Source organism: Ipomoea triloba, chromosome 8, assembly GCF_003576645.1.
Source record: "Ipomoea triloba cultivar NCNSP0323 chromosome 8, ASM357664v1".
Taxonomy (NCBI): Eukaryota; Viridiplantae; Streptophyta; class Magnoliopsida; order Solanales; family Convolvulaceae; genus Ipomoea; species Ipomoea triloba.
In genome coordinates, this window is record NC_044923.1 from 16,979,510 (window position 1) to 17,005,644 (window position 26,135).

Sequence of the window (26,135 nt, forward strand, 5' to 3'; positions counted from 1 at the left end):
TATCACCGGGAACACATCATTCAAAATTTTGCCCTATCAACATTCGATGGAAGAATAGTGGCCTACTATGGTGGAGACGGGTGTTGGAGAATAGGTGACGGCGAAATAGAATACGGAAAAACTTGAGGTGGAAGTTGAGAAGAGTTTCAAAAGTGAAAGCTGGGATTTTCAGTGTGTTAAATCACCTGTTCAACCAAACGATTATATAGGAGAAGGGAGGATAAATAACATTTTTCATGCATTAAAGATGATAACAAAATTAGTCTGTGTAATCTTCATAATTGACAACCACTAATTTAGAAATTAAGTCTAAAATTTAAAAATTGGAACTAACTCCGAGCATCATAATTAATAACCAAAATGGTACTCCGAAGAGTGGTTCGAATGGTCCGAAACGTGAGTAATTCGAAAGGTAACTACTCCGAATGGTACACTTTATAAGATATTAATTTTGAAATTAAATTATAATAGCGCATGACTTTGTGGCCCAATGGATAAGGCGCGGGTCTACGAAACCAGAGATTCTGGGTTTGATCCCCAGCAAAGTCGTTATATGTATAATTTTTACCTCCAACCGAGTAGTACAAAGTCTATTTTTATTACAAGTCCGAAAAGTTACAATTCGGTCATTCAAGACCCAATGTAATTTCTCCTACCGAGTAATACAAAGTCTAAAATGTTACAATTCAATTCGGACATTCATGGTTTGAATAGTTACTACTCTAACAGTTGTTGAGACGCGAATCGTTCTTTATAGGAATTCGGTATTTTGCGCCAATTTGAATCGCTCACATCGGGCATTTGCGGGCCGATCCGAGCGGAAGATATTATCAAGAGGAAAGTTTGTCCACGGAAGATCGCACGGCCATAGTGCAAGCAATGCATCAGTAACTACTACTCAGACAATAACTGAGATGTAGAGCGTTCTCGATCGGAGTTAAGTATTTTGCGCCAATTTGAATCGTGCAAATTGAACGTTAGCTAAGCGCCAGGCAGTTGGGGCTTGACCACTTGAGGACCTCTAGAGAAAATTGGAGGCAGGGCATTGCTCCTCTTTTGGACCTAATGTTCGCTCGCGGGTTAATAGAGGCAAAAGACATTGTCAGGTGGGGAGTTTAGCCTTGACATATCGTAGAGCTGTACCACCGGCAACACATCATTCAAAATTTTGCCCTATCAACATTCGATGGAAGAATAGTGGCCTACCATGGTTGAGACGGGTGTTGGAGAGTAGGTGAAGGCGAAATAGAATACGGAAAAACTTAAGGTGGAAGTTGAGAAGAGTTTCTAAAGTGAGAGCTGGGATTTTTAGTGTGTTAAATCACCTGCTCAACCAAAGGATATTATAGGAGAAGGGAGGATAAATAACATTTTTCATGCATTAAAAATGATAACAAAATTAGTCTGTGTAACCTTCATAATTGACAACCACTAATTTAGAAATTTAGTCTAAATTTTAAAAATTGAAACTAACACCGAGCATCATAATTAATAACCAGAATGGTACTCCGAAGAGTAGTTCGAATGGTCCGAAACGTGAGTAATTCGAAAGGTAACTACTCCGAATAGTACGCTTTATAAGATATTAATTTTTAAATTAATTTATAATTGCGTAGGACTTTGTGGCCCAATGGATAAGGCGCTGGTGTATGGAACCAGAGATTCTGGGTTCGATCCCCAGCAATGTCGTTATATGTATAATTTTTACCTCCAACCGAGTAGTACAAAGTCTATTTTTATTACAAGTCCGAAAAGTTACAATTCGGTCATTCAAGACCCAATGTAATTTCTCCTACCGAGTAATACAAAGTCTAAAATGTTACAATTCAATTCGGACATTCATTGTTTGAATAGTTACTATTCAAACAAGTTCTGAGATGCGAATCGTTCTTTATAGGAATTCGGTATTTTGCGCCAATTTGAATCGCTCACATCGGGCATTTGCGGGCCGATCCGAGCGGATGATATTATCAAGAGGAAAGTTTGTCCACGGAAGATCGCACGGCCATAGTGCAAGCAATGCATCAGTAACTACTACTCAGACAATAACTGAGATGTAGAGCGTTCTCGATCGGAGTTAAGTATTTTGCGCCAATTTGAATCGTGCAAATTGAACGTTAGCTAAGCGCCAGGCAGTTGGGGCTTGACCACTTGAGGACCTCTAGAGAAAATTGGAGGCAGGGCATTGCTCCTCTTTTGGACCTAATGTTCGCTCGCGGGTTAATAGAGGCAAAAGACATTGTCAGGTGGGGAGTTTAGCCTTGACATATCGTAGAGCTGTACCACCGGCAACACATCATTCAAAATTTTGCCCTATCAACATTCGATGGAAGAATAGTGGCCTACCATGGTAGAGACGGGTGTTGGAGAGTAGGTGAAGGCGAAATAGAATACGGAAAAACTTAAGGTGGAAGTTGAGAAGAGTTTCTAAAGTGAGAGCTGGGATTTTTAGTGTGTTAAATCACCTGCTCAACCAAAGGATATTATAGGAGAAGGGAGGATAAATAACATTTTTCATGCATTAAAAATGATAACAAAATTAGTCTGTGTAACCTTCATAATTGACAACCACTAATTTAGAAATTTAGTCTAAAATTTAAAAATTGGAACTAACACCGAGCATCATAATTAATAACCAGAATGGTACTCTGAAGAGTAGTTCGAATGGTCCGAAACGTGAGTAATTCGAAAGGTAACTACTCCGAATAGTACGCTTTATAAGATATTAATTTTTAAATTAAATTATAATAGTGTAGGACTTTGTCGCCCAATGGATAAAGCGCTGGTCTACGGAACCAGAGATTCTGGGTTCGATCCCCAGCAAAGTCGTTATATGTATAATTTTTACCTCCAACCGAGTAGTACAAAGTCTATTTTTATTACAAGTCCGAAATGTTACAATTCGGTCATTCAAGACCCAATGTAATTTCTCCGACCGAGTAATACAAAGTCTAAAATGTTACAATTCGGACATTCATGGTTTGAATAGTTACTACTCAAACAGTTGCTGAGATGCGAATCGTTCTTTATAGGAATTCGGTATTTTGCGCCAATTTGAATCGCTGACATCGGGCATTTGCGGGCCGATCCGGGCGGAAGATATTATCAAGAGGAAAGTTTGTCCACGAAAGATCGCACGGCCATAGAGCAAGCAATGCATCAGTAACTACTACTCAGACAATAACTGAGATGTAGAGCGTTCTCGATCGGAATTAAGTATTTTGTGCCAATTTGAATCGTGCAAATCGAACATTAGCTAAGTGCCAGGCAGTTGGGGCTTGACCACTTGAAGACCTCTAGAGAAAATTGGAGGCAGGGCATTGCTCCTCTTTTGGACCCAATGCTCGCTCGCGGGCTAATCTGTGCATAAGACATTGTCAGATGGAAAGTTTAGCCTTGACATATCGTAGAGCCATACCACCGACAACACATCATTCAAAATTTTGCCCTATCAACATTCGATTGCTGAATAGTGGCCTACCATGGTGGAAACGGGTGTTGGAGAATAGGTGACGGCGAAATAGAATACGCAAAAACTTGAGGTGGAAGTTGAGAAGAGTTTCAAAAGTGAAAGCTGGGATTTTCAGTGTGTTAAATCACATGCTCAATCAAAGGATTATATAAGAGAAGGGAGGATAAATAACATTTTTATGCATTAAAGATGATAACAAAGTTAGTCTGTGTAACCTTCATAATTGACAACCACTAATTTAGAAATTAAGTCTAAAATTTAGAAATTGGAACTGACTCCGAAACGTGAGTAATTCGAAAGGTAACTACTCCGAATGGTACACTTTATAAGATATTAATATTGAAATTAAATTATAATAGTGCAAGACTTTGTGTTCAAATGGATAAGGCGTTGGTTTACGGTACCAGAGATTCTGGGTTCGATTTCCAACAAAGTTGTTATGTGTATAATTTTTACCTCCAACCGAGTAGTACAAAGTCTATTTTTATTACAAGTTCAAAAGTCCAAAATGTTACAATTCTGTCATTCAAGACCGAATGTAATTTCTCCTACCGAGTAATACAAAGTCTAAATGTTGCAATTCGAACATTCATGGTTTGAATAGTTATTACTCAAACAGTTGCTGAGATGCGAATCGTTCTTTATAGGAATTCAGAATTTTGCGCCAATTTGAATCGCTCACATCGAGCATTTGCAGGCCGATCCGGGCGGAAGATATTATCAAGAGGAAAGTTTGTCCACGAAAGATCGCACGGCCATAGAGCAAGCAATGCATCAGTAACTACTACTCAGAACGGCCATAGAGCAAGCAATGCATCAGTAACTACTACTCAGACAATAAATAGAGCAAGCAATGCATCAGTAACTACTACTCAGACAATAAGTGAGATGTAAAGCGTTCTTGATCGGAATTAAGTATTTTGCGCCAATTTGAATCGTGCAAATTGAACGTTAGCTAAGCGCCAGGCAGTTGGGGCTTGACCACTTGAGGACCTCTAGAAGCGCCAGGCAGTTGGGGCTTGACCACTTGAGGACCTCTAGAGAAAATTGGCAGTTGGGGCTTGACCACTTGAGGACCTCTAGAGAAAATTGAAGTCAGGGCATTGCTCCTCTTTTGGACCCAATGCTCGCTCGCGGGCTAATCTGGGCAGAAGACATTGTCAGGTGGGGAGTTGGTCCCAATAGGGGTGGGAAAAGTCTAGAGGGGGGTGAATAGACTTTTCTAACTTTTTAGAAATATTATAACACTTTAACAAAGAGAATCCAAGTGAATAAATTCAACTTGAATTACGCAGCGGAAATAATAATACAGTAAAGTGCTATAAACAAAGTTACGTAAAAATGAAGAGCTTCACGACATGAAACATGTTAGAAACGTCAAGAATAACTTAAATAATGAGTATGTAAAGTTTGGCTCGCATGCGGACGTGGGAACTATCAAACCTAGATCAAATAGTATAAGTAATGAATAGTTGGGTTCGTAGCATAACAACAAATAAACTTTGACAGGATGAGGTTGAGTTTGCAAATATGTCTTGCATGCAAATATGATGTCACGTATACCAATAAAGCTCAAGAGTAATAAATGTCACAAAGTATGCAATGCATGCAATGCTCAGATAGATAAATATGCAAGCAGATATGTGAGTAGATATGTGAGCAGATAAAGTAAATGGCATAGGGATTTATAGTGGTTCGGAGGTGATGTAATCCTCCTACTCCACTTTTTCCTTCCTCCAGGAGAGATTCCACTATCTTCAATCACCCAGATACAATAGTGAATCAGTGTTCTTCTAACACTCCTCTACTCCGAATGCCCCTTGCCTACAGCAACACTCAAACCCGAACGTCTTGCACCCAGCTACGTTCACGAGCGTCTTGCTCCCAGCTACGCCCTTCAACCAAGTGTTTTGCACCCAGCTACACTTAGTCTCCACGAGTGTTCTGCTCAAAGCTGCACTCCTCCGAGTAATTCACACAAAGCTAATCAACCAAGTATTTTGCACCCAGCTACACTTAGTTTCCCCAAGTGTCTTGCACAAAGCTACACTCCTACAATTTCTTTTTCAAGAAATAAAGTATTTCTCTCTAAGACTTGATTTTTCTCGTGTTTAGCTCACTACTTAGCACTTTCAAATCTGATATCACTTGTTGTGTATTCAGTGCTAATATCTCATCCGTGTCTGTTCCCTTTTTTTCGTCTGTCACAACTCTTCTCTTTTCATCAAGTCTTCTTGGGTTTATATAGCTAAATTAGTTATTTGTTCGTTGTAATTCTTCATAGCATTAAATGCCTTCAGATGGTCTTCGTCAACTTTGATGGCTTTGTCAGATGAATTTGAATATTTGCTTCTGATAATCCTCCAACGTTCTTTTGCAACCACTGATATAATTTTCCTTGTAACTTGTAGCCATCTATTTTTGACTTTGGTAGTGTGAACACTTGACTTTGTTCATAATCCATAAGTCAGGTTGCTCTGAGATATATCTGTTTGGTGACTCTTGCTTGAGCATAATATATGCCACCGAAAAGTACATTGACTTTTCTCATAATGATCTTCAGCTCCATGTAGCAAGATTATTTGAATTCACCTTTTGCAGTTATCCTCATGCCATATTTAGGAAAAATAATATTTTTCCCTTAGAAATGTTGTTGGCAGTGTTGGACTCCTTTGGAATAAATAGAAATAGACCATCCTATTTTTACCTTTGATCATGCCATACTCAGCCTCAAAAATGATTTTGATTCTTCCCCCTATTGCTTTGGATTTCACGTGAGTCATCCTCTTGCATGGCATAATAGGTTGACTTTTATAATAAATGAGATGTAGGTCATCCTCATCCTCATTTTTAGCTCCAAAAATAATGTCACATTTTCCTCCTTCAAGAATGCACACGGTTAGCATCATGAGCAAGTCATCCTCATAGTGACTTGTGATTAAGTCATCCTAACCAATTAATTAAAGGAGCAAGGTCATCCTCCCCTTTAATTTTTAGCTAGTCATCCTCATCACCAAATAATTAAAGCTAGTCACAGTCAACTTGTCCTTAATTAGCCACCCCATTTTGCTCCAAGAGGTCATCCTCATCTCCAAAAATATTTCCCTTGTATTAGTTAGCCTCTAAAATATTTTGTGAGAGAACTCATTCGAGGTTGACTTCAATTTTGACTTTTAATTGCAACATCCTCATCTTGAATTAATTAATTCTTCCAAAGAATTAATTCTTGCAATTCGAACCGTTGTCACGTTCCGGGATGTCTTCAAGTCTTGATCAATCTTCCAAATTCTTCTCAATTTGTAAAGTGGAAGCGAACGACTTACAAGTATAAATTAAAAATTTATACTATAGTAATTTCCACTTAATCGACTAGGCTTGTACTCGGCGTAATCCTATACTAGACTCAAAATAAAATTGGGGGTCTAAAAATACATTTTTGGTTCATCAAAACAATTACAATATATTACTAACAGGGAGTTTAGCCTTGACATATCGTAGAGCCATAGCACCGGCAACACATCATTCAAAATTTTGCCCTATCAACTTTCGATGGCAGAATAGTGGCCTACCATGGTGGAGACAGGTGTTGGAGAATAGGTGACGGCGAAATAGAATACGCAAAAACTTGAGGTGGACGTTGAGAAGAGTTTCAAAAGTGAAAGCTGGGATTTTCAGTGTGTTAAATCACCTGATCAACCAAAGGATTATACAGGAGAAGGGAGGATAAATAACATTTTTCATGCATTAAAGATAATAACAAAATTAGTCTGTGTAACCTTCATAATTGACAACCACTAATTTAGAAATTAAGTCTAAAATTTAAAAATTGGAACTAACTCCGAGCATCATAATTAATACCCAGAATGGTACTCTGAAGAGTGGTTCGAATGGTCCGAAACGTGAGTAATTCGAAAGGTAACTTGATGTTGTTAGTTTTAGTGTGAGTGAATGTGTGATGGAAGGTGTTAAAACAAAGAGTCAAGACTCCTCGAGTGTCGTGTCTCTCAAGGATGACAAATTGGAGCGAATTAGTGTTGGCATTTAGGAAGTTAAAAGACAAGAGTTGCAAGGATTACTAAGGAACACTTGGGTTATAGATTTGGGGGTTGCAAGCTAAGGACGTATTTAAACTAAACAAACTGAAAAAATCAAGGAGGTGTGTGACTTAGTTAGTCCAAATGATTGATTATCCAAAGGGAATGTGGAAATGATTTTCGGGAATGAACTTGGGAGTCACGGTATCAATACCAAGTGACGTCACACTTGGACTCTCAATCCTCATTCGGTTGAGGCATTTTATCGAACACCTTGCCTACCACTCCTCTCGGACCTTATCCTTTCGGATGGAAGGCGGAGATGTAGATGAGTTGGACTCATGAGAGGCCGCTATCGCACACACACTCACTTTCCTAGAGTCTACTATCTATCCCGGCCGGAAATAGAAGCAAAGCATGAAGAACTTCAACTACACAAGACTAAACCCACTTCATCATTTTCACATTCATATGACAAAATTCAAGCATCTATCATAGGATCTAACATGGGGCACACACACCCCTCAACTAATCTACTCGAGCATTATCAAATCAAAGATTAAACAAAGCAAAATAACCAAATCAATAGATTAAAGTTGCAATCTTTAAAGAACAAAAGTTTTAGCAATATACCTAGGGATCAATGGAGCTACTCCATCTTCCTTTTATCCTTCATCTTGCTTCTTTAGTCTATGGAAATTCTATCTATCTAATATACTCTAAAGAAAAGAAAAAGGATTTCCCCCAAAGGGGAGAAAACTCAAAGAACTCTATCTAAAGGGAATTGGGAATCCTCTGAAAAACCTATAAAGGCCATATATATATAGCCTCTGAAATCTCGCCCTAATTATTTCAACGCTGTGTCGCGTCCACACGCGTCACCACGCGTGTGGGCGTGCGTGGGAGCATTCCAATACGCAACCACGCGGGCCAACACGCGTGTTGGAGTGCGTGATGAAGTTTGCTTCTGTTGTCTTCTTCTATGTTGTAGCTCTCGTCGATACGGTTCCATAGCCACCTGCCTCGCCTCATTTGGACATTCCTAGCTCCGGTTACGTCCGTTTTACTGAGGTGTCGCCGGAATGCCCTGCGAAATTTAAGATTTGTGTAAATTATATTGAAACACACATGATTAGTCCCTAAACCTATATGCAATGAAATTACCCTATCTTAGTATGTTTTTATGCCTAATAGACATCTAACATAGCATATTTCACACCTAAATGACCCCAAAAACATGGCTACTTTTGGCACTTATCATAACTACTCCGAATGGTACACTTTATAAGATCTTAATTTTGAAATTAAATTATAATAACGCAGGACTTTGTGGCCCAATGGATCATAGAAATCGAGTAGTACTCAATGTAATTCCTGGCCCAATAGTACTCAATGTGGCCGAATAGTACACAATGTAATTCCTCCAACCGAGTAGTACTAAGTCTATTGAGTAGTACAAGATCGTTCGCCAGGTTTCGTAGTTTTAGTGCTCAAACTAGAAATCGAAAGTTGTTTTATAATGGGAAACCTAGGCTACAACGCTCCTAGCACCTTCAAAATGTAGCAAATAAGGGTTTAAGGACAATGTGGTGAGTACACGACTCGAGCTTACCTTTTTCCATAAAATCCTTTCGTATTTTTGTGCTTGTTATCTTTCAGAAATATTATTTTCGTAATATTATTTCGTAACAAACTGTACTACATGAAATTCTTGTTCCAGCTACACCTTCTACAAGGCTAATTAAAGATTCACTTATACATGTTTGTATATTATTGAACCTTTTATAATGTTTATATTTCATAATTTCTCCAACCAAGTAGTAGAGGTCCGAAACGTTACAATTTGGACATTNACTAATCTACTCGAGCATTATCAAATCAAAGATTAAACAAAGCAAAATAACCAAATCAATAGATTAAAGTTGCAATCTTTAAAGAACAAAAGTTTTAGCAATATACCTAGGGATCAATGGAGCTACTCCATCTTCCTTTTATCCTTCATCTTGCTTCTTTAGTCTATGGAAATTCTATCTATCTAATATACTCTAAAGAAAAGAAAAAGGATTTCCCCCAAAGGGGAGAAAACTCAAAGAACTCTATCTAAAGGGAATTGGGAATCCTCTGAAAAACCTATAAAGGCCATATATATATAGCCTCTGAAATCTCGCCCTAATTATTTCAACGCTGTGTCGCGTCCACACGCGTCACCACGCGTGTGGGCGTGCGTGGGAGCATTCCAATACGCAACCACGCGGGCCAACACGCGTGTTGGAGTGCGTGATGAAGTTTGCTTCTGTTGTCTTCTTCTATGTTGTAGCTCTCGTCGATACGGTTCCATAGCCACCTGCCTCGCCTCATTTGGACATTCCTAGCTCCGGTTACGTCCGTTTTACTGAGGTGTCGCCGGAATGCCCTGCGAAATTTAAGATTTGTGTAAATTATATTGAAACACACATGATTAGTCCCTAAACCTATATGCAATGAAATTACCCTATCTTAGTATGTTTTTATGCCTAATAGACATCTAACATAGCATATTTCACACCTAAATGACCCCAAAAACATGGCTACTTTTGGCACTTATCATAACTACTCCGAATGGTACACTTTATAAGATCTTAATTTTGAAATTAAATTATAATAACGCAGGACTTTGTGGCCCAATGGATCATAGAAATCGAGTAGTACTCAATGTAATTCCTGGCCCAATAGTACTCAATGTGGCCGAATAGTACACAATGTAATTCCTCCAACCGAGTAGTACTAAGTCTATTGAGTAGTACAAGATCGTTCGCCAGGTTTCGTAGTTTTAGTGCTCAAACTAGAAATCGAAAGTTGTTTTATAATGGGAAACCTAGGCTACAACGCTCCTAGCACCTTCAAAATGTAGCAAATAAGGGTTTAAGGACAATGTGGTGAGTACACGACTCGAGCTTACCTTTTTCCATAAAATCCTTTCGTATTTTTGTGCTTGTTATCTTTCAGAAATATTATTTTCGTAATATTATTTCGTAACAAACTGTACTACATGAAATTCTTGTTCCAGCTACACCTTCTACAAGGCTAATTAAAGATTCACTTATACATGTTTGTATATTATTGAACCTTTTATAATGTTTATATTTCATAATTTCTCCAACCAAGTAGTAGAGGTCCGAAACGTTACAATTTGGACATTATGTTTGTATATTATTGAACCTTTTATAATGTTTATATTTCATAATTTCTCCAACCAAGTAGTAGAGGTCCGAAACGTTACAATTTGGACATTCAAGGTTCGAATAGTTACTGCTCAGACAGTGGTTGAGATGCGAAGCGTTCTCGATCGTCGGAATTTTGTATTTTGTGCCAATTTGAATCGCGCACATCGAGCATTTGTGGGCCAATCCGGGCGGAAGGCATTGTCAGGTGGCGAGTTTGGCCTCGACGGATCATACGATCATAGTGCCAGCAACTCATCATTCAAATTTTTGCCCTATCAACTTTCGATGGTAGAATAGTGGCCTACCATGGTGTTGACGAGTGACGGAGAATATTTTTTTTTTTTTTTGAAATAGACGGAGAATAAATTTAATCATTCTAAGATTGATCAAATAATTTTGGCTTGGTTACAATTTTCTTAGTCATGATACATTAGAACTCTACACATGTTTGTACTAAAAAGGTAATTACATTCCCCGGGTTCGAATATAAGACCTTTGGCTAAGTTATATGAGAACCCCCATTCTAAGATTTGATTGAATTGTTATTACAAACGATTGCAGGTACCATATTCTACAATGATTGAAATGAGGTGGTTTCTCTATTCTCAACATCATCATCTTGCAAGAGTGGAGTATTTTTTGTGCTTGATTCAGACCCATCAACCCCATTTCTCTCAATCATCTTTCCTTCTCTGGCTTTCCCCCAAATCACAAAGTAAAACCCCACAACCATAACTATTGATCCCACCAAACTGCAAAAGAATCACACCCCTTTAGAACTTAGTAACAATTTAAATTACAACTAAATAAATCTTGTGTAAGACCTTCTCATATAAAACACATAATGTTTTCTAAGTGAAATATATATAATACTTTCCTATGAATTCATTCAAAACTACTCCCGGTCTCTGTTTCATTTTATATGTCCTACTTAGTATTCATTAATCAAACAAACTCTTTCTTCTTTTGATTGTTTTCATTAGTATTTACTTATAATTTTTTAAATTTGATTTTTTGTGTTTAATAGTACTTTTAGTGTAGTTTCTAAATATATAAATTTCACATACTACTTCTAAACTTAATTATATTATAAAAATTAAATTGTAAATAACTTCAATCAAGGCTCATTAACCGAACCCCATATATAAAATGGAACAGAGAGAGTATTGCATTTTAATTATAAAGTATTATATGTCTCATATTTGACAGTCTCACACAAGACTTACTCTTTTTAAATTTGTGTGGAAAATAGCAATTACAAACCTTGTTAAATAGAAAGTTTCCCCCAAGAAGAGCACACCAGCAACCATGGAGATCACAACACCTAGGGGCTCAAACATGCCAACAAAAACAGGCCATTTCCTCCTTACACACCAAGAACATATAGTCACTTGGAAAACATTGCCAAAAACACCATGCATTATTTTTGAGGAAGTCATCAGTTTCATGGATTCTGTGTTTGCTTCTCTTTCAGAGCTTAGTATAATCTATTACTTAAGACTAACCAATGTTAAATGTCTTTTAATTATAGTCCTACTTCATATACCATGTTATTGGTCTTAATTAGCTAAGCTAGACCATCCAAAATTAATATGAATATAAAGCACCTCGAATCCGACCACGGTAAGATTAATCTGGATTTGACTTGAGTAGTACTAATAGAATTTATTCTTAGAACATCCCAATTCCCAACAGTGCTTCTTGGTGATTTTTCTGACATTTAGGCTTATGGAGGAGAGAGAAGAAAATTGTATTCCAACAAATGATTTTTTTGTGGGGCCAAATATTACAAAAAAAAAATGCTGACTCACCCGCACCCGACTGGCGCGTGCCACTAGACGCGTAAAAAAGCATATAAACTTTTTTTTTGCTTTTCGTTTCTTTTCTTTTCTTTTTTCCATCTTCTCCTTCTTCACTCTCTTTCCTATGTGGCTTTGATAAAACACTCCAAAAAACTCAAATCTTGAAGATCGATGCTCTTATTGGTATAAGACCTAGCCTAGAGCTCATAAACACGGTGCACACATACAGGAATTGATCCTCCAACTTTATAATTATAGTCGATTTTCAACTATATCCGAAATAGGAAAACGGTATTTTATCTACTTACCGAGTACAAAATAGCAAGGACTCTCGTCCGATTGCTTAAGCTCCAAGCGCTAAGGTCCCTTTCTATGATCAAAGCAACCGCAGCGCATAAAATGGCCACAGAACAGCTATAAAATAGCATTAGAATCAACTCTGCAGGGTATTTCTTCAAAACAAATGCCTAAACAAATAGAAATAGGGATACTATAATTTGCTTTATACAGTTTAAACTCGAAAAAGAAGTACTCGTCTCATTGCCATCCCTACCTGCGCGATGATAAATATGGAAGCTATCATAGTATCAATTGTCATAAGAAAGCCTCCTAGTACCCAAGTAGATGATTGGTTTAGAACATTGTTAAGAATTGAGGTTGATGACTGAAAGGGGGTTGTCACAATTGGTGGCCCTTTATAAAGAGTTGCAATAAAAGCACCAATTATTGAGACCACAGTCCCCACTAACTTAGCTAGTATGGTAAAACTTCACATTTGAAATTTTCCATCCTGAAAACAAAAGTTCCTCAAACTTCACTTTACAAATATGTATATATAGGTATGAAACTTAAATGATGTAAGAACAATTTTATATTATATATAAAAAAAATAATAGTATAATATTTGTAAAGTACTATACAAATGTATTATTATAGAAGTACAGACACATATTATTAATACTATAATGGCTTAAAGCATTCTCAATAACGCAAAAGAATAATTAAAATATTTAGTTCTGTTCTAAATAATCAAATGGAGATTAATTAAATGAAGTGGGTGGGAGGGGAGGGAGGGGTGGAGGAACGTAACCTAGATTTGTTTTAGAAAAGAAAAGCAAAAAATGATTTTCAATGTTCCTTATTTGTAATATTGGATGCCCAACTTTTGATCTGAATGCTATTTATATAGTTTGGCTAATTATTGACCAAAGTTCATGCTAAATTTTATATTGTATTTTAAATAAATTCTAATATATTCATAATATATGTTCAAACAATTATGTTAACCTTAATTGGGATGGGGTTTGAACCTAAGACCTTTCTTATGGAAATAAATAAGTTAAAAATAATAATTACGTAATGGAATATTCCGTTACTAAAGTTTACATTGACTGAATGATTGATATTCAAGAAATAATAATAATAATAATAATAATAATAATAATAATAATAATAATATTATTATTATTATTATTATTATTATTATTATGTGTCAAATAGGCCTCTAACCTTTACACCAAAAGTCAATTAGGCTCCTAAACTTTTAATAGGGTCCATTAAACCCTCAAAAATGTCAAATTGAGTCAAATACATCAAATTAACCGGTAACCAACAGGTTATCGGTAAAAAATAGCCGGAAAACGTCACCAGGTCGCCTTCTCCCGTGAGTAGCCAGAGAAGGCGACGTTTTGGTTGCCTTCCGTCGGAGATGCGATCGAAAGTCGTCACTGGTAGCCCGACTGATACAAATAACATGTAATACAGGTCATTTACTTGTTTTAGGGCTTAATTGCCTCAATTTGACATGCTTGAGAGTTTAATTGATCTTTTTAAAAGTTTAGGGAGGGGCCTAATTGACTTTTGGTGTAAAGTTTAGGAGCCTATTTGACCATTTTTCCCTAGTAATATAACAACAACAACAACAACAACAACAATAATAATAATAATAAAGGGTAAAGTAGAAAAAATCGTAAAAAAAATTAAAACAAAAATAATATGAATCATTCTTTTAAACAAACAATTGTACGTACTAATATATATATATATATATATATATATATATATATATATATATATATTGTTTTCGTTAGAGGCCTAACTTTATTTGCTCTTATTATATTTAGTAGATACTTGGTGGACTCTCATTTTATACTCTTGATGGGTAAATACGCATAAATAACTAATCCGTACGGCTGATCCGCCATAGCCATCAACCCGACTAGAATAAATCACTTGTGATTAACCGGTTTGCTCGTACCGATAGGTCTCGTGACAAAATGCTCTCAGATCACCCTTGGAATCGCCCCGACAGAAGGCTACACGACCGGTCTACCGTAAGATGACTGGTTGGTCAACAAGGTGACGCAACCTGCAAGCCGAAAACCTAACTTATACAACAAGCAAAGCAGTTCAACTTGCGCCTGGAGGACAACGATTGACAACTTGCGTACATAGCAGCTCTGCAACCTCGACCAGTCAGCCTACGCGTAGCCTGCAAAGCGACCGTCTGACCAAGCCAACAAGAAGACGCCACATCAAGCCACTTGCAACTGGTGCATTAAATGCGTAGACCTACTTGGTTAGTATAAATAGGAGGGTCTCCCCTTCACTTTTCATCTTCATCTTATTGTAACATCTACTACTTGCGACTTGTAATCTTCACCCTACGACATCACTCTACATCACGGTCTACACCATGTGTAACCGTTCACTTGTAATTTCCACTCTGCAATTGCAACATGCACTATCTGTAGCAACCTGCTCACTCTGCAATTGCAGCTTGCACTATTCTAACAACTTGCTTGTAACCACTTAGCCTCGGACTGCCCAGTCGCCCTACGGTAGACCGACCGACTGACCTACAAGCGCTCTCTCACTTATTGACAAACATACGCATTCGTAGTGTAATTGTATGTAACCCCCGGTTCTATGTACGCTATCAACTCCCAACTTTGACTACTTCTCTCAAGTTCTTGATATAGGCGCTTTTTTTGTAAACCTACCTAATGAATATAACATATTCTTATTTACCATATTAATAAATATAAAAGTAAAGAAATATAATTTGACATACATAGTAGAACTCGTTATTTTCCGGAAACTAAAGAAAGAATCCAAATAGTTGTCAGTTCACGACACATCACAACAAACACACACGTCACGGTGTTTTGTAGATTTTCTTGACGTTAGACTGAAAACTCCAAACAAATGAAGAATGCTGATGCATCTTCCTTTCTCAAATATCCAACTAACCATCCCCAACAAGCCAACAACCTCTTCAAACGTCATCCATCCACGCGGCCGCCTTGTTCTTTCCTTGGTATCAATGCAACCAATCACCAAACACTATTAGATTATTAATTATGTATTCCAACCTTTAAAAAATACTAACCATATATGGCTATAAGCTAGAAGTGAGCTGAGTCATCTATCCATTAATGGAGTGAGTAATCTAATAATTTTATTACTTATACAACCTTATCTGTTTCTGATGAGGGGAAAAGGTTGGACTAATTTATAAATTTTGTTGCAAATACGGGCCAAATAGTTCCTTGAACTTTATCTAGAAGTGTGATTAAGTTCTTGAATTTTAAAAAGGTGCAATTAAGTTCCTGAATTTTAAAAAGGTGCAATTCAATGCTTGAAATTGTCATTTTGGTGCATTTAAACCTAATAGTCGATTATTCACCTGGAATAACCGGTAATTAGGGTTCCGTCAACAATTCGAGCGACCGGCGAACAGGAAACCATCCGGTCATCTTCTCCGACTGGAGATGACGACCGTTAGGTCACCTTCGCCTGTTTTTTATTTGAATGATTTAGCGGCAATCAACGGCAGTGAACATCAATGATTTTACCTGTAACCTCTTGGTTACCGGTAAACAGGGCTTATTTTGACCAATTTTGACTAGTTGTTCAAGTGTTTAATTGCACATTTTTAAAGTTTAAGGGTTTAATTGCTCTTTCATTTATAGTTCAGGAGCATATTTAATTTGACACTTTTTCCTATAGGTTATGATAGAATAATCTTAGAAGGAATAGTTGAAGTGGTTTGTAAATTCTTGTTTTGTTACAAATTCACTGTGTATTATTATTTACAATCTTATCTTATCTGCTCATAGTAAGGATGAAGAGTTAGGAGTGATTTGTACATTCTTGTTTGGTTAAACTTTTGCATCTTCCAATTTAAACTGCAGTTCTTAAACCCTTGTTGCTAATTGCTCATTTCATAATCTAAAAACAGTTTCAAGAAGATGATAGAAATAAGTTGGATGAATAATTTGACTTATACTGGCGACATATATATTTGTGTAATTTAATTTGGTTTAATTTTGAGCATATAGGGAAAATGGTGTTTTTTTATCCTTAAATTATTTCATAATAATTAATTCAGTCATTGAATTCTTCTCATAGTCATGTTTTACATTTCAATTACTTTCTTGGTTGCTCATTAAATGCTCAATAAGCAAATAAAAAATTTATTAAATCTAAAATCAGAAGGTGAAACTTGTAACTTTTCATGCCCTAACTCTATTTCCTTCACCCACACAATCATTTGTCTTTTTCCCGGTAAAAAACACAATAATTAGTAAAACAAAAAAAAAATCCAAATCTGACAACTAAAAATTAAACCTAATTATTTATTGATATTCTTAATTTTTACTTGAGAAAAATTAAAGGACTACATATCTATTGTAGAGAGGGAATTAAAATTAGGACATAGGAAATTACAAGTTTAACCCTATTATTTTTGTTACCGTTCATTATTTTAACTTAGAAAAATGTCAAATTAGCCCACTAAATGGAAATAATAGTGCACTTAGGTCCTCTAAGAAAAAAAAAACCTCCTAACCCCATCACTTACAAAAAAAAATACAATTAAGTCTTATAAGTGAAAAAATAAATAAATAAATAAAATCCTCCAATTAACCCCATGAAATTTTACAATAATTATAAAACTGACATTGTATTTTTTACTAAAACCATAAATCTTTAATGAACCTTAATAGGCAGCTCTGATCAGTCCTTACCTTTTACAAAAGCACCATTTATACGTATAGAAAATATATTTTTTAGAAAAAGTTATTTAATATTTTATATTTTTAAATATCTATTTAAAATTACTCAATTCATCATGCCAAAGTACTGCATGGAAAAGAAATATACATGGAAGCCACACAAACGTTAAATTAGTGGTTACCTGCTTAATAACTAGTCAAAATAATAAGACTCATTAATTGCACTTTTTTGCTAATTTTAGAGAGTTAATTGGATTTTTAAAAAAAAAATAACTTAAGGGATCTAATTGTATTATAATGTCGACTTAAGGGCTAATTTGACTTTTTTTTTTCTTTTAAAAACTTTAATAAATTACGCATAATACTTGCTACTAAATAGTGTTGTAATAATAACATTACCAATAGAAGCTGACGATGAGACTGTCACTAAAGAATCCAAACTGTGTCCAGTTCACAACGTACGTCATGTTCTTTTTCAGATTCTATTAACGTTTGACTAAAAACTCCAACAAATGCTGATGCATAGTCCTTTGTTTAATATCTCCTTAGCACACAACCAAAGGGCGATTTATAATTTATGAATCGTCATCGTTAGTTGGAAGTTTTATGGCGAATTTCAGAAAGTGATTATTATTGCGATTGGAACGGTAATTTTGAAAGATTGCTTAAATAAATTGTGTTTTAAGCAATTTAAATGATCTATTGTTTTAACTGAAACATTATATACAAGTTTTGGATATATGTTCATTACTAAATTTGGTTCAAAAATTCGATTTTTGATCAAATTAATCGAAAATTCACAAAAATTTCGTTTTGTATTTCGAAATTAGTTTGATATTATTCCTACAAGCTTAAAATATTATTTTCCTTTATAAAAGATGTCGTTTCCCATATTACCAATGAATATGCTAATAATAATTGTGGGAATGACAACGAGGTTGCACATTTTGATACCCTGGTGAACCTTGGTTCGCAAACCAGTGGTGACATCTAAGGGTTAAAATATTGGAGAAGCTCAATAGATCAAACTTCGAAAGGTGGCAGCAAAAGATGTTGTTCTACCTCGCGACTCTCGACTTGGCAAGGTTCTTGACCGAGAAAGTTCCTAAGTTGAAGGAACAAGAAATGGATGTACAATTCGTGAGTCTCGTGGAGGCCAGGCTTGGAAGCATCCTGACTTCCTTTTTTGAAACTATGTGCTCAACGGATTGCATGATGCATTGCACGATATATACATCAAACGTGTCATAGCCAAAGCACCATGGGATGCCATGGACCAAAAGTACAAAAGTGAGGATGCATGCTAACGCAAATAAATTTGTTGCTAGGCGATTCCTTGGTTTTTAAATGGTGGATTCTAAGACTGTGTTGAGTAAAGTTTAAGAACTTCAACACTACAAGAAAAATGCACATAGACAACACTAAAAAGACAACAATTTTTGACAAAAGTGTTGTCTTTTGTGTAAAAGACAACACTTTTGGACAAAATCATTGTCTTTGATGCAACACTTTTATCAAAGACAACGGTTTTCACCGAACCGTTGTCTTTAGTGTGTTGTCTTTGTGCATTTTGTCAAAAGACAACGGTTTTTAAAAACCGTTGTCTATGTGCATTTACAAAAAAAAAAAAAGTCAACAGTTTTATGTAAATGTTGTCGTTGGCGTGTTGTCTTTAAGTGCACTTGAATACACAACACTACAAAGATAACGGTTTTTTAAAAGCGTTGTCTTTGCGCGATTTTTCTTTTTTAAGACAACGATTTTTTTTTAACCGTTGTCATTTGTGTGTTGTCTTTAAGCACATTTGAATAGACAACACTTCAAAGACAACGGTTTATTAAAACCGTTGTCTTTGTGCACCCTTTTTTTATTTAGACAACGGTTTTATTTATTTGTTGTAGTTGGTGTGTTGTCTTTAAATGCACTTGAATACACAACACTACAAAGACAACGGTATTTTAAAACCGTTGTCTTTGCGCGTTTATTTTTTTTTTAAAGACAACTGTTTTATTTAGCCGTTGTTGTTGGTGTGTTGTTATTAAACGCATTTTAATACACAACACTTCAAAGACAACAGTTTTTTAAAACCGTTGTCTATGTGTATTCGGTTTTTTAATTAAACAACGGTTTTATGTAACCATTGTCATTGATGTGTTGTCTTTAAGTGCACTTGAATACACAACATTACAAAGACAACGATTTTTTAAAATCGTTGTCTTTGCGCGTTTATTTTTTTTTAAAGACAACGATTTTATTTAACCGTTATTGTTTGTGTGTTGTCTTTAAGCACACTTTAATAGACAACAATTCAAAGATAACAGTTTATTAAAATAGTTGTCTTTGCATGTGCACCCGTTTTTTATTTAGACAACGATTTTATTTAACCAACAAATTGTATTAGTGGGTTTGACTAACGAATAATATATTTTAGCGTTTTGTAAAAAAAATTAGATAAAATTAGCTGTTTAGGTTAGCGATTAACATGTAAAATGACCTAAAAGGGTATACATAATAATAATAATAATAATAATAATAATAATAATAATAATAACAACAACAACAACAACAACAACAACATTAATAGGTTGAATAATAATAATAATAAACAACGTTGTGTAATAGGTTAACCCACTATATTTTTTATGTTTTTTTTTTTTTTTGAAAAATTCATAATAAAAAACCGAAATACCTTTGTATTTAATGACATTCAAGTTGTTTTTATTGATTGATGACCAAATTAAAAATGATCATGTCACAATAATAATATAATACTAGGAACAAAAGTGAATGTTCTCATTAAAAAGGGACTAAAGTGAACTGTCAGATATAAATCTAGGACAAAAAATAAAATTAACTTTAATAATAATATTTATATAATATCAAAATCAAAATTAAAAAAAAAAAAAAAAAAAAAAAAAAAAAAAAAAAAAAAAAAAAAAAAAAAACAAGAAGATAGAAGGAAGCAGCAAAATACTGCTTCCTTCTATATATTCCCCACTTTTCCCACCGTCCCACATCGGTTGGAAAAGTGGGAAAAGAGCCTTGAGGCTCCTATTAATTTACAATCTCATTGAGGGTTCGAACCTCAACTCCAACGTTTTTTTTAAATTGATTTAATTAATTAATTAATTAATTAATTAATTAATTAATTAGTTAATTAGTTAATTAATTAATTAGAGGTGTTTTGAGAAAAATTATTTTTTTTTTCAAAATGCCATATACAAATGTTGCTAAATGTAGCGTTTGTAAAAATTTATCAAATAATTAATTTGGCGTTTTAACAATACTAGTTTCGACAACAGTTTTTAATCGTAGTCATTTAAGAAAAGACAACGGTTAAAAATCATTGTCGTTGCGCGGGACTTACAACAACATCGGTTTCAACAACACACTCAATAGACAACGGTTTTTAACTTTTGTATTTTTAAGAAAAGACAACGGTTAAAAATCGTTGTCGTTGCGCGGGACTTACAACAACACCGGTTTCAACAACACACTCAATAGACAACGGTTTTTAACTGTTGTAAACTCGTTGTCTTTGCACGAGACTTACAACAACACCGGCTTCAACAACACTCAATAGACAACGATTTTTAACCGTTGTCTTTTCTAGAAAAGACAATAGTTAAAAATCGTTGTCTTTGCGCCGGACTTACAACAACACCGGCTTCAACAACAGAAATTTTACTTTACAGACAACGGTTAAAAACCGTTGTCTATGAGCATTTTTCTTGTAGTGCAAGTAATCTTCGACGAGATTCGCAACGAAGGCATTGTGGTGAGTGAAGTCTTCCAAGTACCACCTATAATCCAACGTTATGGAGCACGGTAAAAGCTCCAAAATTGCTAAAAAGGACAAGCAAAAATTTGATCTTAAGGGAGTTAACAAGAACAAATTCCATGGAAAATGCTTCAACTGTGGTAAAAATGACCACAAGTCATCTAATTGCAAGGCTCTAAAGAAGAAGAATAAGAATTCTCTGGCCAATGTGGTTTAGCAAAGCAATTAGAACGAGGTCGAGATAAGTCTTTCGGACATGGTGACTATAGTGAATCTCTTGGGCTCCAAACAACGTGAATGGTTCATCGACACTGGTGCAACAAGGCACATTTGTTGTAACCATGAGCTGCTTACCACCTTCAAGACCATGGATGACGAGAAGATGTGGATGAGAAACTTTGCTAAGTCTGTTGCGAAAGGCATGAACAAGGTGATTCTAAAGATGACTTCCGGGAAGGAGCTGATATTGAAGAATGTGATGTATGTCATGAAGTTGTGAAAGAATCTAGTGTTTGGCTCAATTTTGAATAAACATGGATTCAGGATGATCTTCGAGTTAAACAAAGTAGTTTTTTCTAAGTTAAGCATGTTTGTAGGAAAAAGATATGAAATTAATGGGTGTTTTAAGCTCAATGTAATGAATGTTACCATCAATAAAAGCAAAGTTAGTTATATTTACTTGCTAAAGTCTTCCAATTTGTGACATGGTAGACTACACCATGTTAATTTTAATTTTATACGTAGATTAATTAAGATGAACCACATTCCTGCATTCCAAATTAACGTAAATAACAAATTAAATGTGAATTTTTTGTTGAGACAAAACTGACTAGAACACCTTTCAAATCGGTTGAAATGAAAATTGAACCATTTGATTTAGTCCATAGTGATTTGTACAATTTTAAATCAACACAAACGATAAGCAGTAATAACTATTTTGTTACGTTTATCAATGATAACACACGTTATTGCTATGTCTATTTGTTGAAAAGCAAAGACATCCATCGAAAAATTCATTCTTTATAAGAATAAAGTAGAAAACCAACTTAGTTGCAAGATTAAGAAAGTTAGAAGCGATCGAGGTGATGAGTACGAAACAACTATTGGTGATTTCTATGCTAGCATTGGTATCGTATACGAGCGTACGGCACCTTACGCACATCAATTGAATTGTGTTGTTGAACGTATGAATCACACATTGAAAGAGATGATGAATGCAATGTTGATAAGTTTGGGCTTACAGCTTACCTCAAAATATGTGGGGTGGGGCTATTTTGACAGGTAACTAACTTTTAAATAAGGTACTCCGCAAAAACCTCAATAAGACCCCTTACGAGTTGTGGAAAGGTAGGAAGACTTCCTATCAATACTTATAAGTATGGAGGTGTCTTGCCAAAGTATTGATATCAACACCTAAGAAAATAAAAATAGGTCCTAAAACGGTGGACTATATTTTTATTGGCTACGCACATAATAGTAGTGTCTATCGGTTCTTAGTACACAAGTCATATAATCCAGACATACATAACAACATAATAATTGAACTGAGATATGAATCGTTCTTTGAAGATGTATTTTTGTGCAGGTCAAGTGAGGGACCTAATGCGTCCAAACGAACTTTTGACGTAGATGTGGATATTGATAGTGGACAATCTGAAAAAGAACCCGAGTTCGAGCCTGGACGTAGCATAAACGAGCTAGAGTCAAAAAAAAATCATTTGATCCAGACTTTCTAACTTTCTTGTTAGAATAATATTCTAAGTTCTAACATATTTGTTAGAAAACAAGCCTTACACATTCATAGAAGTCATGACTTCTATAGAAGGACCAATGTTGAAAGAAGCTATTAAAAGTGAAGTTGATTCTATTATACAGAATCACATTTGGGTACTAGTTGATCTTCTTCTAGGTAGTAAGCCCTTGGGATCCAAATGAGTCTTTAGAAAGAAGATGAACTCACATGGTTCCATCAAAAAGTATAAGGTTAGACTTGTAATTAAAGGTTACAGGCAACATGAATGTCTTAACTAATTCAACACTTATTTTGCCATACTGAGAATAAAGTATCATTTCCAACACGAAATTATACTTTCCATAATCGCATTTCGAGACTTGGAAGTTCATCAAATGGACGTAAAAACAGATTTCTTAAATGACTAGTTAGATGAAGAAATCTATATGGAACAACCTAAAGGGTTTTTTTTCCAGGCCAAGAGAATCAAGTGTGTAAATTGGTTAAGTCATTAAATGGTTTGAAACAAGCGTTTAAGCAGTGGCACAAGAAATTTGACATGCAGTGCTAATCAATGGATTTAAAATAAACGAGAGTGACAAGTGTGTCTATGTTAAGGAAAAGGTAGATGGTTATGTCACTCTTTGTTTATACGTAGATGATATACTCATCACTGTCAGTAACGATCAAATGATCAAATTTACCAAAAACATGTTAAATTCAAGATTTGACATGAAGAACATGAGATTGGCATATTTAATCCTTGAGATCAAAATCATTGTAAGACTGTACCAGATGGTTTTGTGTTGAGCCAATTTCACTATATTGATAAAATCGTTACAAAATTTAACAAGGATGATAATCTATTGGCTATGAAGCCTTTAGATACAAACGTTTATCAATCTAAAAATTGTGAAGAGTGTATTTCTCAAGTAGAATACACTCATATTATTGATAGTTTGATGTATCTAATGAGTTGTACTAGGTCGGATGTTGCCTTTGCGGTTAACAAACTCAGTAGATATATACGAGTAACCAGTGATATTTATTAGAAGCTAATTGTGAGGGTTATGAGATACCTAAGGTATACTTGTGACATTGGATTACACTACACGAGATATCCAGTTGTATTTGAAGGGTATATAGCGGCACTAATTGGATTTCAGATATTAAGGACTCTAAGTCTACGAGTAGCTACATGTTCATGTTAGCTAATGCAATCATTTAATGAAAATCCTTGAAACAAATTGTCGATAGCTAGATCCGCGATGAAATCTAAGCTGATAGCCTTGGACAAATGTTGCAAAGAGGCTGAATGGCAACGCCATTTTATCGAGGATATTCCTTGTTAGGAAAAACGTGTACCTTCAATTTGTTTGCATTGCGATAGTCAAGTCACAATTGGTATAGTTCATAGTAACATGTATAATGGTAAGTCTAGACATATATGTCGAATACATAATGTCATTAAACAGATTCTCACAACTGGTGTTATCTCGGTTGATATGTAAAGTCAAAAGATAACATAGTCTATCCATTAACCAAATGATTAAATAGAGAGTTGATTGAGAAGTTGACACGAGGAATGAGACTAAAGCCCTTGGACTAAAAGTTCTATAGTGGATACCAAACCTAGTTGGCACCTAAGTTCAATGGGACAACTAAATTATGAAATGAAGTGTGTCACTGTGGGTGTCTTAGACTCCCACCACTCCTCGTTAACAGTGACTCTCGCACGAGGCTAGCTTAGCATGCTTAATGCTTTAATGATTCGAAGTGTTGATTGACAAAAATGGAGTATGCGGGATACTAGGAAAAGAATCACCTATGTGAGAGATAAGTGAGATCGCTTCAAAGCAAAATTGATTGGGCTCAATTATTTAGAAACTCTTGCAGAACCAGGAACAATGTTCTTTGACCAAAATGGGCACACACATTAGAATAGAACAAGGTTGGAAGGTTTTTGTGTAAGATATATCATTATTTTCACAAACGGCAGTACGGTTCAAAGACATCACATTCTATCGGAGAACTAGCAAAGTAAATATATCTTTATAAGAGAATGTTCAAAGGGTAACACATACTTATCCTATGTAGGGATCGACTATTGAACACAATTGTGTCATTTTCTAGTCCCAAAAATCAAATTTCATTCATGTAGGGATTGTTAGAAAAAATGGAATTTTAAATAATTGCTATTTTGCGGTACAAATATCAAAGTGGATTCAAGTTCTTCGAAGTGAGATGAAAAAATGATATGTTGTACGCTCAAAATGAATAACGGGTGAATGAGAAATTAATTCTCAAAGTAAACATATTTGAGTTTGGACAAATGAAGGTGGGAAGGCTTGGAAGAAGTCTTTGCCCCACAATGGAATGGGAAGTAGATTTGCACTAGTATATATACAATTTCTTTTGCCCCACATCTCTTATATATAACGTGGTTGATGAGTATAAGATTTTGCACACAAAAAAAAAACAAAAAAAAAAAACACGAGTCAATATGGTGGATTTGGCAGTGGAGAAGCAAGGTAGTGTTTAGAAGAGAAGAATGGGAGCATTGGACTAAGGTCAAGTGGTTGAAAGACGAATACATGGAAAATTCCTTGGCTTTTGCGAATTCTAGCAAGGTGTTAACAAGTCATAAACCCAATAAAATTAATGGGGAAATTGATAAGAATGAGCAATAGATGATGCTGCACGCTGACACCTCATTCCATGGTGAAAATAATCCAGTGGGCAGTGGTGGGGTACTGCGAGAAAAAGAGGGAAACTGGAAAAGGGGTTTCAGTACTATTGATAGGGCAAACCATGCTACGGAAGGAGAAGTTTGTGCAGTGTACTTGGGGGTCTTAAATGGGCATGGAATATGGGTGAAAAAAAGATTTGGATTTAAAGTGATTCGCAAGAAGCTGTTCGTTGGATCACTACATACAGGATCGCAACTAACCGGACCTTGTAGGGAGATAGTACGAGAGTGTAAAAAGTGGATCGGATCTCAAAAGATTGGGAGGTGATGATTACTCATGTCCCCAGGGAGCTTAATATTGTGGCTGATGCCCTTGCTAAGATTGCCCCGAGAAAAAAAATGTG

General features: G+C 35.5%; 1 protein-coding gene and 3 non-coding genes across 4 annotated transcripts; 3 read left to right on the forward strand and 1 right to left on the reverse strand.

Moving 5' to 3' along the window:
• Window positions 1-476: 476 nt before the first annotated feature.
• TRNAR-ACG lies at window positions 477-549 on the forward strand. Its single transcript has one exon. It is a non-coding gene; the product is annotated as a tRNA-Arg (tRNA).
• Window positions 550-1,616: 1,067 nt separating this feature from the next.
• Window positions 1,617-1,689, forward strand: TRNAH-AUG. Its single transcript has one exon. It is a non-coding gene; the product is annotated as a tRNA-His (tRNA).
• Window positions 1,690-2,756: 1,067 nt separating this feature from the next.
• Window positions 2,757-2,829, forward strand: TRNAR-ACG. Its single transcript has one exon. It is a non-coding gene; the product is annotated as a tRNA-Arg (tRNA).
• An 8,451-nt stretch (window positions 2,830-11,280) lies between these two features.
• On the reverse strand, window positions 11,281-21,471 carry LOC116027045 (WAT1-related protein At3g28050-like). The gene is made up of 8 exons (XM_031268471.1): window positions 21,462-21,471; window positions 21,357-21,375; window positions 20,297-20,321; window positions 17,929-18,011; window positions 13,065-13,278; window positions 12,821-12,978; window positions 11,973-12,125; window positions 11,281-11,461 (listed from the first exon to the last, which is right to left on the reverse strand). The coding sequence occupies exons 1-8, from the start codon at window positions 21,469-21,471 to the stop codon at window positions 11,281-11,283; spliced, it is 843 nt and encodes a 280-aa protein (XP_031124331.1).
• Between the last annotated feature and the right edge of the window lie 4,664 nt (window positions 21,472-26,135).